Genomic DNA, 14,913 nt, shown 5'->3' with positions numbered 1-14,913 from the left:
TGAGTGTTAATCTGTACGAAACTCCCATTGAATCTATTTTGTCTTTAATACAGGATATTACCCATGTTCCTTCCTCGGGTACCTGTGGAAGTGATTGTAATTTGGTTAACATTATCCTGTGAAGAAGATTTGGGAAGGTGGTCCAGCCTACACGTGGTTGGTGTGACACCATTATGGTTGATTCTTAGCTGTTCTCTGAAGTAGATAAGGATTTTCCAAAACTTATTTTCCATGGTTCAAGGAAAACCAACACCTCCAGCCCTTTGCAGCAACTAGAGGTGGGCAATAAATGCACTGCAAGTATGCCATGTTGTTCATTAGAGAGGGGCACCAGACCTGTGTGGTTAATCATTGATATCAATGAAGCATGTTTAGTACTCATTCTGCTCCTTCGATGCCACTGGGTAGTCATTGCCAATGCATCCAGATTGTGGGGGTGCTACATTGGCCAAGCGGTGGTGTTTCAACAGCCACTGTCTCCTTTCACTGATCATTACAACATTTAAGTCGTGCCCCAGAGCATGTGAAAGGGCTTTGATCCTTCCCATTGTAATACTAGCCAAGGGGAAAGAGGTTCTTAAAGAGGCTGGTGTCGTTGGGTAAAGGTTTCTGGAGTTTGGCAAGATGGTTTGTGACTGGAGCTTGAGTGGGGTTGAGGCCAGGAGATGATGGGTGTTGATGGTCTGGTTGTTTGACAGTATCACTGGGGCTCAGGGATGGGCTGAGGGGAGGTACCTACCAGTGGGGTTGAGGTCAGAGGCCAGGGGCCTATGACTTGGCAGAGTCTGGGCCACGGGAGGGAGTGGTGATAAGAGATGGTTTTCTGTGGTGTTGGAAAGTTAGGTTTGGATTTGCATGGTTCCTGCAATTAAAAATCAAATTTACCCCAGAGTTCTCATGGACAACTACTGTCCAGACACGGAAGTATAGTTTCATCTGCAACACTCAGAGATTGCTGTATGACTTCGTCTTTGGTCCAATGATATGAAAATTATGTCAGGTGTACAGCAGTGAGTCACGCCACAAGCTCTGCAGTCAGACCTTGTGGGGTAATGTAAGATAGTCTAGAACTGGCTGTTGTGTGTAATTTGATTAGATTCAGGGTTTGCTTTTATTACACTAAAACAAACATTAACTAAATTGAATTTTGCAATGCCGGTATACTTGTGCTATAGAATTTATGGCATAACAGTTCAAAACATATTTGAAAAGGATCTTCCCATCAGCAGTAAAGTTGAGCATTGGATTAGGTGCTTGTTTAGGGAGAAGATAATGATGTGACCTTTCTATACTTTACAAAGCCAGCTCTCAAAAGTCTAATTTAGTATTAGTTTAGGGGGCATTTTTGTTTATGATTAGTGTCTCTTCTGTAGTCTGCTGAAGGCACTGACTCATACAACAATAAGAGTCTACCTTTCTGCCTGTCTGCTTTCCAATGTAACCAAAATTTGGGTCTGATTCATGGTGGTGAGTTCCTGAAGGTATTGAACTCTGTGACTATCCCAGCTGAGCTGGATTTGGGAATCATTCATTGTCCACGTGAATTTGAAGGGAAAGGAGTTTCCTAGGCTCGCAAAGCTCAGTGCTGCACTGGTGAGTTTCTACACCCACCTGCTTAAAAAGCAGCAGGATATTTGGGATGGCCGATTTTGATTTTTGTTTGTTACTGAAATAGTGCTGAATTGAATCCGAATCTTGCAGCACAGAAACAGGCCTTTTGACTCAATGACTCATGCTGACCATCAGTGATACATTTACACCAATCTGCATTAATCCCACTTTTTATTCTCTCCATGATTTTAACTCCCTCCTGTTTCTCCCACCTACCTTACACAAGGGGCAATTTTATAGTGATCAGTTAACCTACCCAATCTGCATACCTTTGAGGTGTGGGAGGAAACTAATTTAGTCACGGGGACAACTGGGGATAATGTGCAAACTCCACACAGGCAGTACCCATTAAATCTGACTCACTGGCACCGTAAGAAGCATCGACTCTCCTTGCTGCCGTGCTACGATGGGTTGATTCTGAGTGGAATGACTGTGCTGGTGATGGGAATGTGGTGCTTGTCTTTTTGGTGTGGGCTGAGCTGTGGGGACACCGAATACTGATGGATTCAAATCCCAGAAAAGTGTAAATCATTTCAACTAGAAAGCAACATACAAAATGCTTTTCCATAAGCTTGGTTTGTAGACCAACTCTCTTGCCATTAGAGCCAAGCTGTGCTTCATGCAGTGTGGAAAAAATGATCCCGTTCTCTAGTAATGATAGTCATTACTCAGCAGAATTCACCAAATTACGTTAGGGGTTGGCATTCTAGTGAAGGTCCTGGTGGGGTTAGAAGGCAGACTGCTTTTTCTCTTGCTTGGATAACTGCTTTGAAAGGATGCAGCACTGTGCTGGAAGGAAGTTTCAATGTTATGTGTATTGCAGGCATTGCTGTAGGTGTTATCTTTGTGGTCGCACTCTTCATTCATCATGCATTCCTGTTCTCAGCTTCTTGTTACTACTGAAGAACCTTTGTTTACCAGTGCAGTTTCTTTCCCCTTGCTTTAGCTCTCTGTGGCTGGCATCAGTTTCGAGTTAGTTCCAGCATCCTGTGGGTGAGAGAGTCTGCTGCATTGTACTAATTTTTTCACAAAAAAAGTCCTGCAGCTCTTCAGCTGAGAGAAGCAATTATTGGTTTCCTGACAGGCTTGCCATATTAACTTCTGAAAGCTTAACTGTTTTGGGATAGATGTTTATTTGTATGGAATTTAATTTTCTTAAGATGGCAGTCCTCACACTATTTATTCCCTTATATGTATTTTTTTTATTATGAATAAAGTCTTATTTTTGAAATTAAAAATACTTAATATGAAGATGATACATGAAACAATATAAAAGCAGACAACTACTTGAAGTATTTGGGAAGTGAATGGAGTATACAGGTGAAGACTTTAATTTAAACAGTGCTGTTCACAATCTTGGGGCACCATCATTTGCTTTCCCATTACTTTTGAACTGTCTCCACTGTCATAATGCAGGAGGTTAATTGCAGTGTGCAGTTTGGTGTAGGTGCAGTTTGCTTTAGAGGATTTCAAAAGCCAATGTGTTGGATTATTAGAACAAAGACACAGTTTATCAATGCATGTTTTTTTTTGACTCCAGGCCTTACTAAATGCATTATCAGATCCCCAAGAGGCATTGAGAAATTAATGTTACCCAAATATTGTTGCTTTACAAATGCAACCGATTCCAAAAGAAGCACTCCTGTCAATTCTACGACAGTTTGAAGCAATGATAAAGCTGTGAAAGATGCCGCAACGTAAAGTTGTGGGTGACACAGCAGTGTAGCGCTTTACAGCACCAGTGATGACGAGGTCGGGATTCATTACCACCGCAGTCTGTAAGGAGGTTGTACGTTCTGTCCGTGACGGTGTGGGCTTCCTGCGGGTGCTCCAGTTTTCTCCTGCATTCCAAAAGATGTACTGGTTAGGGTTAGTAAGCTGTGAGCATGCCATGTTGGCAATACTTACAGGATGCCCCCAGCACATCTTTGGGCTGTGTTGGCGATGTGTTTCACTGTATGTTTTGATGCGCATGTGAACAATAAAGGTAATCTTCTCTTTAACCTCACTTGTACCAACTCCATTCTGTCTTTGTGTAATATCGTACCTAGTGGATGTGTATTCATTATATGCCGTGGCATACAATGTGGTTCTGTTGCCTCACTACTCCAGTGAACCTGGCTCCATCTGTGCCACATTTACGTGTTCTCCCTGTGACTGACTGTGTTGCCTCTGGGTGTATTGGTTTCCTCCCAAAGCTGTACTGGTAGGTAGGTTGTTTGTCTGTTGTAAATTGTCCTTAGTGTGGGTGGTTGGGCTGTAGGAGAATTGGGGGGGGGGGAATGGCCGTTGGTGGGGAGGGGACAAGAAGTTGATTCTCATTTGAAAGAGAATAAGTGACAGGGAAATATGTGCGGCAATATGATGGATGGAATTGCTCTGAGACCCAGTATAGATTTGATGAGTCGAACGGCCTCCTATGTTACAAGGAAGTAAGAGAAAACAGCAGAGGGTGTGAGGGACTTTTCCACTTGTAATGGTGAGGGTGATGTCTGAGATGTTCTCTGCTTCAGCACATCTGATCTATCATCTCTATCTCCCACTTGGAAATGGCCATATAGACAACATCTCGGCACTCATGCTGCTTTTCTGCTGTGCACATCTGCTACAAAGTTGGCACTGGTTTCCCACCTCCAGCCTTTCCAGCTTATCTGGTGGCCCTGACATAACGTGCCAATGTTTGGATTCAAATACGACCATGTAATTACGGAGAAGGCTAATTAGGTTTCAAGCAATAAACACAATAAATCGTCCTGATTGGTGTTGGCATAAAGGTGAGAACTATTTGCCAGAATCAAAACAAATGTAGGCACCATCTACTGGCCATATAAAGTTAATGTCATTGGACTGAAGTAACACCACAGAATTCAGAGCCAAAGCAAGTCTAGTGACCCTAATTCACCACAGCTTGAAATGCTTATTCTATTCTCTGTTAAAATTCAACACTGAATGCAGCATGCCTTGATTTTGTACAGCAGTATAAATAAAATATTTTAATTTGCATCTGTTAAATCCTTTCCAAGGCTTCTGGATTACCTACTTTATGAGGAGGGCTAAAGTACATACAATATTCTAATCATTGCTGGATTAAGGTCTGGTGTAACACAGTAAAGATCATGTTAGCGGTTAATTACCCTTCTCTTAATCCCCGTATACTGTATGTTGTTCCCAGCCTCTGAAGCCTGCAGAATTGCTTAACAATGCCGAAACGACTAGGATAAATCAGCCCTGGTATGTGGTGTGTAGTGATTGCATTGTCCTCTCTCTCACCCCACCCCCTCTCAGAGTTTCCAATATCCAGCTGCAGCTCGCTCAGCTGGACAATGAGACGTGGCCAGGAAGGGCCGAGGCCGATTGGGACCGGCTGCAGCTGATCCGAGAGAAGGAGGCCCTGCTCCAGGAGCTGCAGCTCATCAGCCAACAGAAACGCCTGCCCGAGGAACTAGCTCGGCTCGAGGCCGAGCGCCAGCGGCTGGAGGACGACATCCATCGTGCACAAGCTGTTCCCTGCCAGCAGCTGACGGAAAGGTTTGTGTTTCATTGGTTTGTTTGCAATGCATCGTTTTAATCAGCAAATATAATCTAAGGTACCCGCCTATCCTTCATTAAACCATGCAGTGGTACCTGTTGTTGAATGGCCATCATATTATTCTGGCATGCTTTCTGCCTTGAACATCTCGTTCTTCTCACTGGGGATCACTCATTGACCTCCAATGCAGTGCACTCTGTTACGAGATATTAAAGGTTGTTGGTTTGCTTCCTGGTTTCCACGTGTGAGGGAGACTGTCTGGAGTGTCGTATTATCATGTATGTGAAGTGGTAATCATGGAGCACTTTGGCTTTAGTGACCGTAGTTCTATTAGTTTTAAGATAGTGACGGAAAAGGATGGGACAGGTTAATGTCCTGAACTGGAACAGGACTAATCTTGTGGTTGATTGGGTGAGTTTGTTTGAATTGTAAGTGAGAGGCTTACTTGTATTATACTTGTATTGTGATTGTGATAGCAGGTATCCAGGAGCATGTTCTTATTCGGCTGAAGGGTAAACCTAAGGCATTTAATTAGGGAACGATTCCTGCAGAGAGTGCGGGGGAGGGACAGATGTGCTTGATGGTAGGATCCCTTTGGAGATGGCGGAAGTTACGGAGAATTATGTGCTGGATATGGAGGCTGGTGGGGTGGTAGGTGAGGATAAGAGGAACTCTATCCCTGATGGGGTGGCAGTATGATGGGGTGAGAGCAGATGTGTGCGAAATGGAAGAGATGCAGTTGAGGGCAGCATTGATGGTGAAGGAAGGGAAGCTGCTTTCTTTGAAGGAGGACATCTCAGTAGTTCTGGAATGAAAAGCCTTGTCCTGAGAGCAGATGTAGAGAAGAAGGAAGAATTGAGAGAAGAGGTATAGTCCAGGTACCTGTGAAAATCAGTGGGTTTATAAAAGATAGCAGTAGATAAACTCTCTCCAGAGAGTGGTGGTGGAGGAGAAGTGGTTAAATCCTTACCTGCCCATCACCTCCTGCTGGTGCTCTTCTTCTTTCCCTTTCTTCCTTGGTCTTCTGTCCTCTCCTATCAGATTCCCCCTTCTCCAGTTCTTCATCTCTTTTACCAATCAACTTCCCAGCTTTTTATTTCACCCCTCCTCCTCCTCCCTCAGTTTCACCTATCACATGCTCTCTTCTTCCTCCCACCTTCTCAGGCTACGTCCACACTAGACCGGATATGTCTGTAACCGAAGCTTTTTTTCTTCGTTTTGACCCTACATCCACACTGAAACGGCGTTTTCCTCCCCCGAAAATGGAGCTTTTCTGAAACACTCTCCAGAGTATTTAAATCTGAAAACGCCAGTTGGCCATTGTAGTGTGTACGGGGTAACTGGCTAATTTTAAAACCGCTGTCATGACGTGTCGGAACAAACGGTGGTGGCAGCGCAGAATTTCATTGTTTTCTTTAACACAACCTCCAACACCACAACAATATCTGACAATAGATGGGTAACAGCCTAATGTAACATTGTATGGAAATACAAGATAACACTGATGCAGACACGTTTTGTACATTTAACAAGGTGCTTTATTAATGTATTGCTTGTGGAAGTGTTCAATAGATGCAATTGTCACTTTTGCCCAGTAACTTGTTTTATTGCACATGTTAAATACAGCAAAATAATACAGAAAGACATGGCAAAAGTAAAGGCAAACAAATGCGGTAACAGCAAATTTCACTTTTGCCCAGTAACAAGCCTTATTGCATTTAGTTGTAGCTGTCGTCCCTTTCGTCGGTGAAGAGACTATGGCTGTAAGAAATGTTTCTGGACAAACGCGCACCAAGTCTTTTGTTTGGCAATTTCCTTTTAAGTTTTTCTAGTCTGTAACTGGACAAACGCGCACCAAGTACAGTCTACCGTTTCCTCTTCGCTTGTTTTCTGTGTGTCCTGCGCATGCCCAGTAGGAGGAGATTTGCCCAAATATCCGTTTTAATGTGAACTGAGGTATTTTCAAAAGCGCCTGGTGTGGACACCTATTGTTTTTACGAGAAACCGGCGTTTTCAAAATTATCCAGTTGAGTGTGGATGTAGCCTTACTCTGACTTCTCCTCTTTCTTTCTAGTCCTGATGAAGGGTGTTGGCCTGAAATGTTGACTGTTTACTCTTTTCCATAAATGCTGCCTGGTCTGCCACGTTCCTCCAGCATTTCATGTGTGTTGCTTTGGTGTACTATCTACAGTTTTGGTCACCTTATTATAGGAAAGGTGTCGGTAAACTGAAAGAGTGCAGAAAAGATCTACACAGATGTTGCCAGGGCTAGAGGGCCTGAGTTAGAGGGAGTTTGGCCAGGCTAGGTCCTTATTCCTTGCAATGTAGGAGAATGAGGGGCAACCTTAGAAATCGCTAAAATGAGAGGTGTAGATAGGTGATTTGTAGCATTCATTTCCCCAAGGTAAGGGAGATGAAAAGAAGGGGGCATAGATTTAGGGTGAGAGGGGAAAGATTTAAAAGTGACCTGAATTGTTGAGGCAGGTACAATAGTATTATTTAAGAAATGTTTGGATAGTTTGAAGCTGAGAAGGATACGGGTCCAACGCAGGAAATCGGGACTAGCTGGGTGGGAACATCATCTGCATGGATTCATTGGGCTGAAGGGCTTGTATCTGTATGTATTGCTCAATGATTCTGTGACTCTATCATCAGGTTGTTGCTTCAAATCCCACTCGAGCACAGGACTAGGCCACAAGGGGAATGCGCTGTACATAGTTGATGTGTTTCTTTCCTGATGTCCTGGCCAGAATTCATTGCATTATCAGATATCAGTCTTTTGAGAGCTTGCCACTTGCAGATCATCAGGTCCATTCACCATGTTACAAATGTGGCATGACTTCAGAAGATTTTCATTCTCAGAAAGTGCTTTGGGCCTTTGTGAAATGGTAAAAAGAGCTAAGTAAATCCAAGTCATTGCCGTCCATTTTCCATTGCATCCTGATCATCTTGCCTGGTGTTGTTTGCTGTTAGTAGCTGAGGTGGGTTGGAGTTAGCATGTAGCAGACTGTCCCTCTTGTTCTATTCAATGGTAACATTTAAAGCTTGCCAGGGCCACTGTTCTGATGAAATGATTTTATTTAACACCTGGCTGTTGTTAGATCTGCTCCATCTCTGCAAGGCATTTTTGAAAAAGCTTTGTGAAATATGGAAACTATATTGTCCTGTTGTTTCCATTAAATACTTGTGTTAGTAGAAGACATTTTCACAATGAGTTAATTTATTTAACAATACAGTATTGTCTCCAAGGGTCTAAAGCAGGGGTCCCCAACCTTTTTTGCACTGCGGACTGGTTTAATATTGACAATATTCTTGCGGACCAGCCGACCCGGGGCGGGAGGTAGGGTTGCCAACAGACAAGAGTAGCAGTCAAATACGTTGTGTTAACCCCGAGAAAGACTACAATGACCATAAAGACTTGCGCGGGCACCAGTGCACATGCGTGTACGTGCCGATTTTTTTCTACAAATCGTTTTCGGCAATTCTATTCGGGGGGGGTGTTAATCACGACCGGAATATAGGTGATAAGTGACTAATACACTCAATTTCGTTTCTAAAAGGGTTTATCTAATGAATTTAATATTAAACACGCAGCGCATATTTTCCTCGCATGAATATAGTGATAAGTCAATTATCAGGGGAGGACAGGGGAGCTTGAAGTAAGTGTTGAACGAACTTCCAGTAGAAGTGGTTGAGACAGGTTCGATATTATCATTTAAAGAAAAGTTGGATAGTTATATGGACAGGAAAGGAATGGAGGGTTATGGGCTGAGTGTAGGTCGGTGGGACTAGGTGAGAGTAGCGTTCGGCACGGACTAGAAGGGCAGAGATGGCCTGTTTCCGTGCTGTAAATGTTATATGGTTATATAAGTCACCTACAAGTCAGTAGCATCATAACATTTTAAGTAACGTTTGGATATTAAACACACAGCGCATATTTTCCCTGTATGAACGTATAAAATCATTGCAACACACCAATATTGCTGAATCAGTGGGAGCCCTGGGCTTGTTTCCCTGCAACAAGATGGTCCTATCGAGGGGTGATGGGAGACAGCGATACTCAAAGGGGGTTCCTTATGTCCAGTCTATTCCGCAATTTAGTTTTCGTTGCATTCATTGCAGAGATATGTGGGAAATGGAAGCAACGTTTTCAGTGCTTTCGTGGCTATCTCAGGATATTCAGCCTTGACTTTTATCCAGAATGCCGGTAGAGATGTTATGTCAAACATACTTTTCAGCCCGCCGTCATTTGCAAGCTCGAGGAGTTGATCTTTTTCCCGCGCTGACATGGATGACACGCGGGTAATGACCTCGCGTGAGTTCAAACTCAACAGTGGGCGTGACCGGGAATGAGGAAAGGTGCAGCTGACGCATATCGCCAAATCATATCGTTTCCTCGTGGCCCGGTAGCACATGCTTTGCAGCCCGGTACTGCTCCATGGTCCGGTGGTTGGGGACCGCTGGACTAAAGCATGCACAGTGATCAAAATATATTTGCACATAGCAAGACTGTTGAAAGTCAAGCACACAGAAGCACACAAGGGCAAACGGGAACACTGGGCATGTTATAGGCCGTAGGTTTTGAATGGCTTTACAGTGGCAGAGGAATGAATGGACTTGCACTTCTCAATACCATCGCAAATACTCCTTTTTCCATTTTGAGTTGTCACAGGCTGTGGATTCCCATGTGTTGACGGGGCAGGTACAACATCTCAATCATTCGCAAAGAGTACAAGAAATGGAAAAGAAGTTGGTCATTCAGCCACCTTGTGCCAGCTCGGTCATTCAATAAATCTTGGCTGAAATTTGACCCTCGTGCCCCTTTCCTGCATTAACTTCCTTAATATCTGAAAGCCTTTTGATCTGTGTCTTCGAAATGCACAGCATCTGTCCCTCCAGAGCCACCTCCAAATCAGAATCAGGTGTAATATCAGCGGCATATGTCGTGAAATTTGTTGTTGTGCAGAGGGGAACAGGCTGTTCCTGATGGTTGAGTGTGTGCTGTCAGACTCCTGTACCTCCTCCCTGATGGTGGCATGAAGAAGAGGGCATGCCCTGAGCGATGGGGGTCCGTAATGATGGATGCCACTTTTTTTGAAGCATTGCCCTAGATGCGGCGGAGGTTAGTGCCCGTGAAGGAGCTGAGTGAATTCACAACTTTCTACAGCTTCTTTCAATCCTATGCAGTGCCCCCCACCCCCAATACCAGACAGTGGAATGCTCTCCACAGTACATCGGTAGAAATTTGCGAGTGTCTTTGATGACGTACCAGATCTCTTTAAACTCCTAATGAAATAAGCAGCTGTCATGCCTTCTTTGTAACTGCATTGATATGTTGGGTCCAGGATAGGTCCTTGGAGATGTTGACACCTACGGACTTGAAACTGTTCACTCTTGCCACCACGCAGCTATAAAAACTATATACAGTGCCTATAACAAGTATTCACCTGTTTGGAAGTTTTCATGTTTTATTGTTTTACAACATTGAATTACAGTGGATTTAATTTGGGTTTTCTTGACACTGATTCACAGAAAAAGTCGCTTTCGTGTCAAAGTGAAAACAGATCTACAAAGTGATCTAAATTAATTACAAGTATGAAACACAGAATAATTGATTGCATTAGTGTTCACCCCCTTCAGGTCAGTAACATCTCAGAGCATGTCATTATCATAGATGTGTGTGCTACTGGAGGGTGATCATTAAAGCAGCTCACCCTGCTCTTCTTGGGCAATTGAATGATTGTTGCCCATTTGAAGAGGGTGGGAACTTGTGACTGTAGTAATGAGAGACTGAAAATATCTGAACACACACATCAGGTAACTGGCACAGGTTTTCAGAGCCTTACCAGGTACACCAGGGCCCATGGCCTTTGTGAGTGTTCACTCTCTTGAAAGATGTTCTGAATGTCCAAAAGTCATCGCCTGTTGGGTGAAGAAACTTTGTAGAAAGTAGGTGCAGGAGTGGACCATTCCTGCCTGCTTTGATCATGGGTGACCATCCAAGTTCAGTACCCTGTTCCAGCTTTCACCCTTTATCCCTTGATTTCTCCCAGCCTAGGAACCATCAAATCAAGTTTAATTATCATTCACACCATGAATGGATATAGGAGGATACGTGGCTCCTTCTTGAATATAGCTAATGATTTGTCTTCTGCCACGTTCTGCGTTAGAGAATTCTACGTCTTTTTCTGTCCTGAATGGCCTTATTTTGAGACTATGCTACCTGCTCTTGGACACCCCAGCCAGTGAAGACTTCGCCACCTACCCCTCAAGAAATCTTGTACATCCACTCCGTCTACCTGGTAACCTGTTTCTGTGATCAAGCTTGGAGCAGAGTGCCTGTTTCCAGAGTCTGGTGCTGGATGGACAGCTGACCTGACCAGTGCAACAGAGCAGACTGAGTGTAATTAGGACCTTGATTCAGAGAACGCTCCATCATACTCGGAGGGAAAGAAATGGCTTTAAAACACATTAGAGTTGAGACCTAATGGAAAACTTATGACTTAGTCGCTTGCCCCCTTTCTGCATTCTGTCTATTTTCTATCAACTGGCTAATAACCAGAATGTGTACAGCCACTTAACTACTGTAGTCCAGAGACAGTCCAGCATGTTTTGCTGAGCTGTAATCGATACAAAGTTGAAAGAAGCATGTTGTTCAAGAGGCTATCTGGCTTAAATTTATTTTGGTTTCCTATTAAATCTTTGTTTGGCCATCAAGAGAATCAACATCTGTTTGAAGAGTCTCTCATTCAGTTTATACGTGAGACTAGGTTGTATTTGAGAATTTGAGTTCCTTGAAGTTCTGTAATTAATTATACATCCTGCAGAGGGCTGTAATATGCCTAGATGCGTCTAAACAGCCGGAAACAGAAGAAGAAGAACTACTTTGAAGGCCATTGTAGTCCAAATCTCAAATAGCTCACCCACATGAGAGCCAAGAGTGGATGTGAACTTGCTAAGGACAAATGCTGAAAGAAACACCTCGAGGAACAATAGCAACTTTATCCTTGGCTTCAACCCATAGCGGAGTCCAATGTCTAGTCTGATCATCACCCAAACCAAATAAGAAATTGAGAAGGCCATATGTTAACTATGAAACAACAAGGCCTCAGGAACCATGCTGAAACATCAAAACTTGGCAGTGTAGGACTTCTGTCCTACATTTGCAACTTGACTGTTCATGTGTGGGGAAAAGGATATGTCAAGGGGCCACATTGTGAGATCTCTTAACCAAATAATAGTGTGTAATATTTGACACACACGAATTCCCTGATGGTGTTCTGTTCTGTGGTAGTCCATCCAATCTTGATTCTGGTTTCCAGGTCTAGGTTTATAGAACATAGAAGAGTGTACAGCACAAAAACTGGCCCTTCAGCCCACAATATTGTGCCAAGCTAATTGAACTAGTCATTAAACAGCTAATTAAACTAATCCCTCCTCCCTACACAATCTCCATATTCCTTTCACTTCTGGTAAGATGGCGCAATTAAGTAGTGTCTGTGTTGGGCTCCAGTGGGAATCATTGTATTTTCCCCTTTAAGACTACTACAGCCGAAATCTAGTCACAACTGTGGATACTCCAGTAAGCAACGTTGTTTTATGACAGTAAAAAAAAAATCTGTCAATACCACGAAGCCATGAGCACTACCACAGTACTTTTTCACTTTCTTTTTGCACAAATCATTTAATTTAAAATGAAACAACTTTCATAACGTATGCCAGTGTTAGTAAACCTGATTCTGATTCATTCTCTGCACAGTCATGCGTTTATCTAAGAGCCTTTTAAACACATTTATTGTATTTCCTCCACTGGCATTCCTTGCAGAGCATTCCAGACACCAACCATTCTCTGCGTATATAAGAAAAACCTGCCTCCTGCATCTCCTTTCAACTTGTCCTCTCCCACCTTAAATGCATGCCCTCAAGTATCAGACATTTTGAGCCTGGGGGAAACAACATCATTTGTTTTCCCTATCTTTGCCTTTCCTAATCTTATTTATTTCTGTCAGGTTGCTTTATTATAGCAAATGTTTGGTTACACCCTGGAAAAGGTAAAATATGAACCTGCAGACATTTGGGGATATAGAATGGAATCGGGTATGAGCCATGTAGTATGTATGCACAAGTGATAAATATTGTCTTCCATATCGCGGCAGCCTGTCCACACATGATGTTTCAGTTCTGTCCTGATCTTGCACGTTGTCACTGTGTAATTAAGTGGGGGGCCTCCTGCAGTGAGACTGTAGGCAAGCAGCCTCAGAACTGAGTTCGGGCTTCATGTGGGAGCATTTACAAATCATATAATTACGTGCAGTCCCCTATTGCCCACGCCCCTCAGTTTCCAACATGGTGCAAACTTCGCCTGCAGGAGCAGGCTTGGTTCATCCAATCTGGTTTAAAATATTCAAAAGATTGGCGAGAAATGGGGTGTTTGACTGAAGAGTACTATAGACACCACCTCCCTACTTATTTTATCAGCATATTCTAAATATCCTCTCTCTTAACCACCCTTTTAAGGCTAATGCTGTGTGAAACATGCTTAAATCTGTCTCCTCTGGGGGGGTGGGGGATGGCAACACGTGGACAAGTAGAATGTTCTATAAACAAAGCAGGAATGCAGGAACAACAGGAATTCTGCAGATGCTGGAAATTCAAGCAACACACATAAAAGTTGCTGGTGAACGCAGCAGCACATAAAAGCAGCACTCTTCCTTCAGTTAGTCCTGACGAAGGGTCTCGGCCTGAAACGTCGACTGTACCTCTTCCTACAGATGCTGCCTGGCCTGCTGCGTTCACCAGCAACTTTTATGTGTGTTGCAGGAATGCAGGAAGTTTGATGGATATGCTTTTGGTCAGGGAAGCAATGTTTAAGTGCCAGGCTGTTAACTCAGTTTCAAAAAGCACATTTTTAATTATTTTCTTGTAGAATGCTGTTGCAAGAGAAGAGAAGCTGTCTGCTGAGGCAGCTGGAGGAAGCTACGCGTTTAACCACGTACTTGCACTCCCAGCTGAAGAGGTTAGTCCTTGTATTATTTAGTGCTGCTTGATAAACTGTGGATGCTTTTCTTTAGTAACTTGAGTTTGTTCATGGTGTTTCTCATTGTGCTGTGTGGTATATGCATGTGTTATCCATAAATAGAGAACATGTAATCAAGAAGCGATTTTAAAAATTGAAATAGCTTGAAATTATGGGCGACCTCATGGTGCAGCAGTTACTAGCACTGGGATCCACGGTTGATCCTGTCATTAATGCAATCTGTGCAGAGTCTGCACATTCTTTCCATTAGCATTTATGGTTCCTCCCAATCTGTGAGTCAGGCTGGCAGGTTAATTGGCTATGGTAAATTAATTACTGTAAAAACCAGCAAAAGGGAAACCCAAAGGGAGTTGATGTGGATATGTGAGAGAGCGAGTTGCAGGGATACTGCAAAATATGAGGTGGATTGGTTCTCCAGCACCATCTGGACTTCTACCCAGACTGCTGGAAGTTATTCCCACACAGCGGTGTTACAAATTTTCCAGTGAATTTGCACATTTAAAGGGAGTACAGGAAAGGGGGGTTCCAATGAGTTCAGAAAAAGTGGGTTACAGCACCCTGTGAGATAGACACTGAACCACTGTGATTGTTTTTTAAAAACAGATGAAAAGTGGGTTATCAGTTTTACTGTAGTGGGATTGCTCCCCTGACAATTTGGCATGGACTCGTTGGGCTGATTGGCCTCCTGTGTTGTTTCAAGCATAAGATACTAATCTGGGCTCAATAACAACTGTTG

General features: G+C 43.3%; 1 protein-coding gene across 1 annotated transcript in view; it reads left to right on the top strand.

Moving 5' to 3' along the window:
• wwc3 (WWC family member 3) overlaps positions 1-14,913 on the top strand; it is a 242,686-nt gene that overhangs the window by 190,254 nt on the left and 37,519 nt on the right. Inside the window, exons 9-10 of the mRNA XM_063051088.1 lie at positions 4,897-5,139; positions 14,067-14,156. Of these exons, the coding sequence (XP_062907158.1) occupies positions 4,897-5,139; positions 14,067-14,156 (333 nt within the window). The remainder of the gene's footprint in view (positions 1-4,896; positions 5,140-14,066; positions 14,157-14,913) is intronic.

This window comes from Mobula hypostoma, chromosome 6 (assembly GCF_963921235.1).
Source record: "Mobula hypostoma chromosome 6, sMobHyp1.1, whole genome shotgun sequence".
Taxonomy (NCBI): domain Eukaryota; kingdom Metazoa; phylum Chordata; class Chondrichthyes; order Myliobatiformes; family Myliobatidae; genus Mobula; species Mobula hypostoma.
Note: the sequence above shows the minus strand (reverse complement) of the source record. Positions and strands in the feature narration are given on the sequence as shown.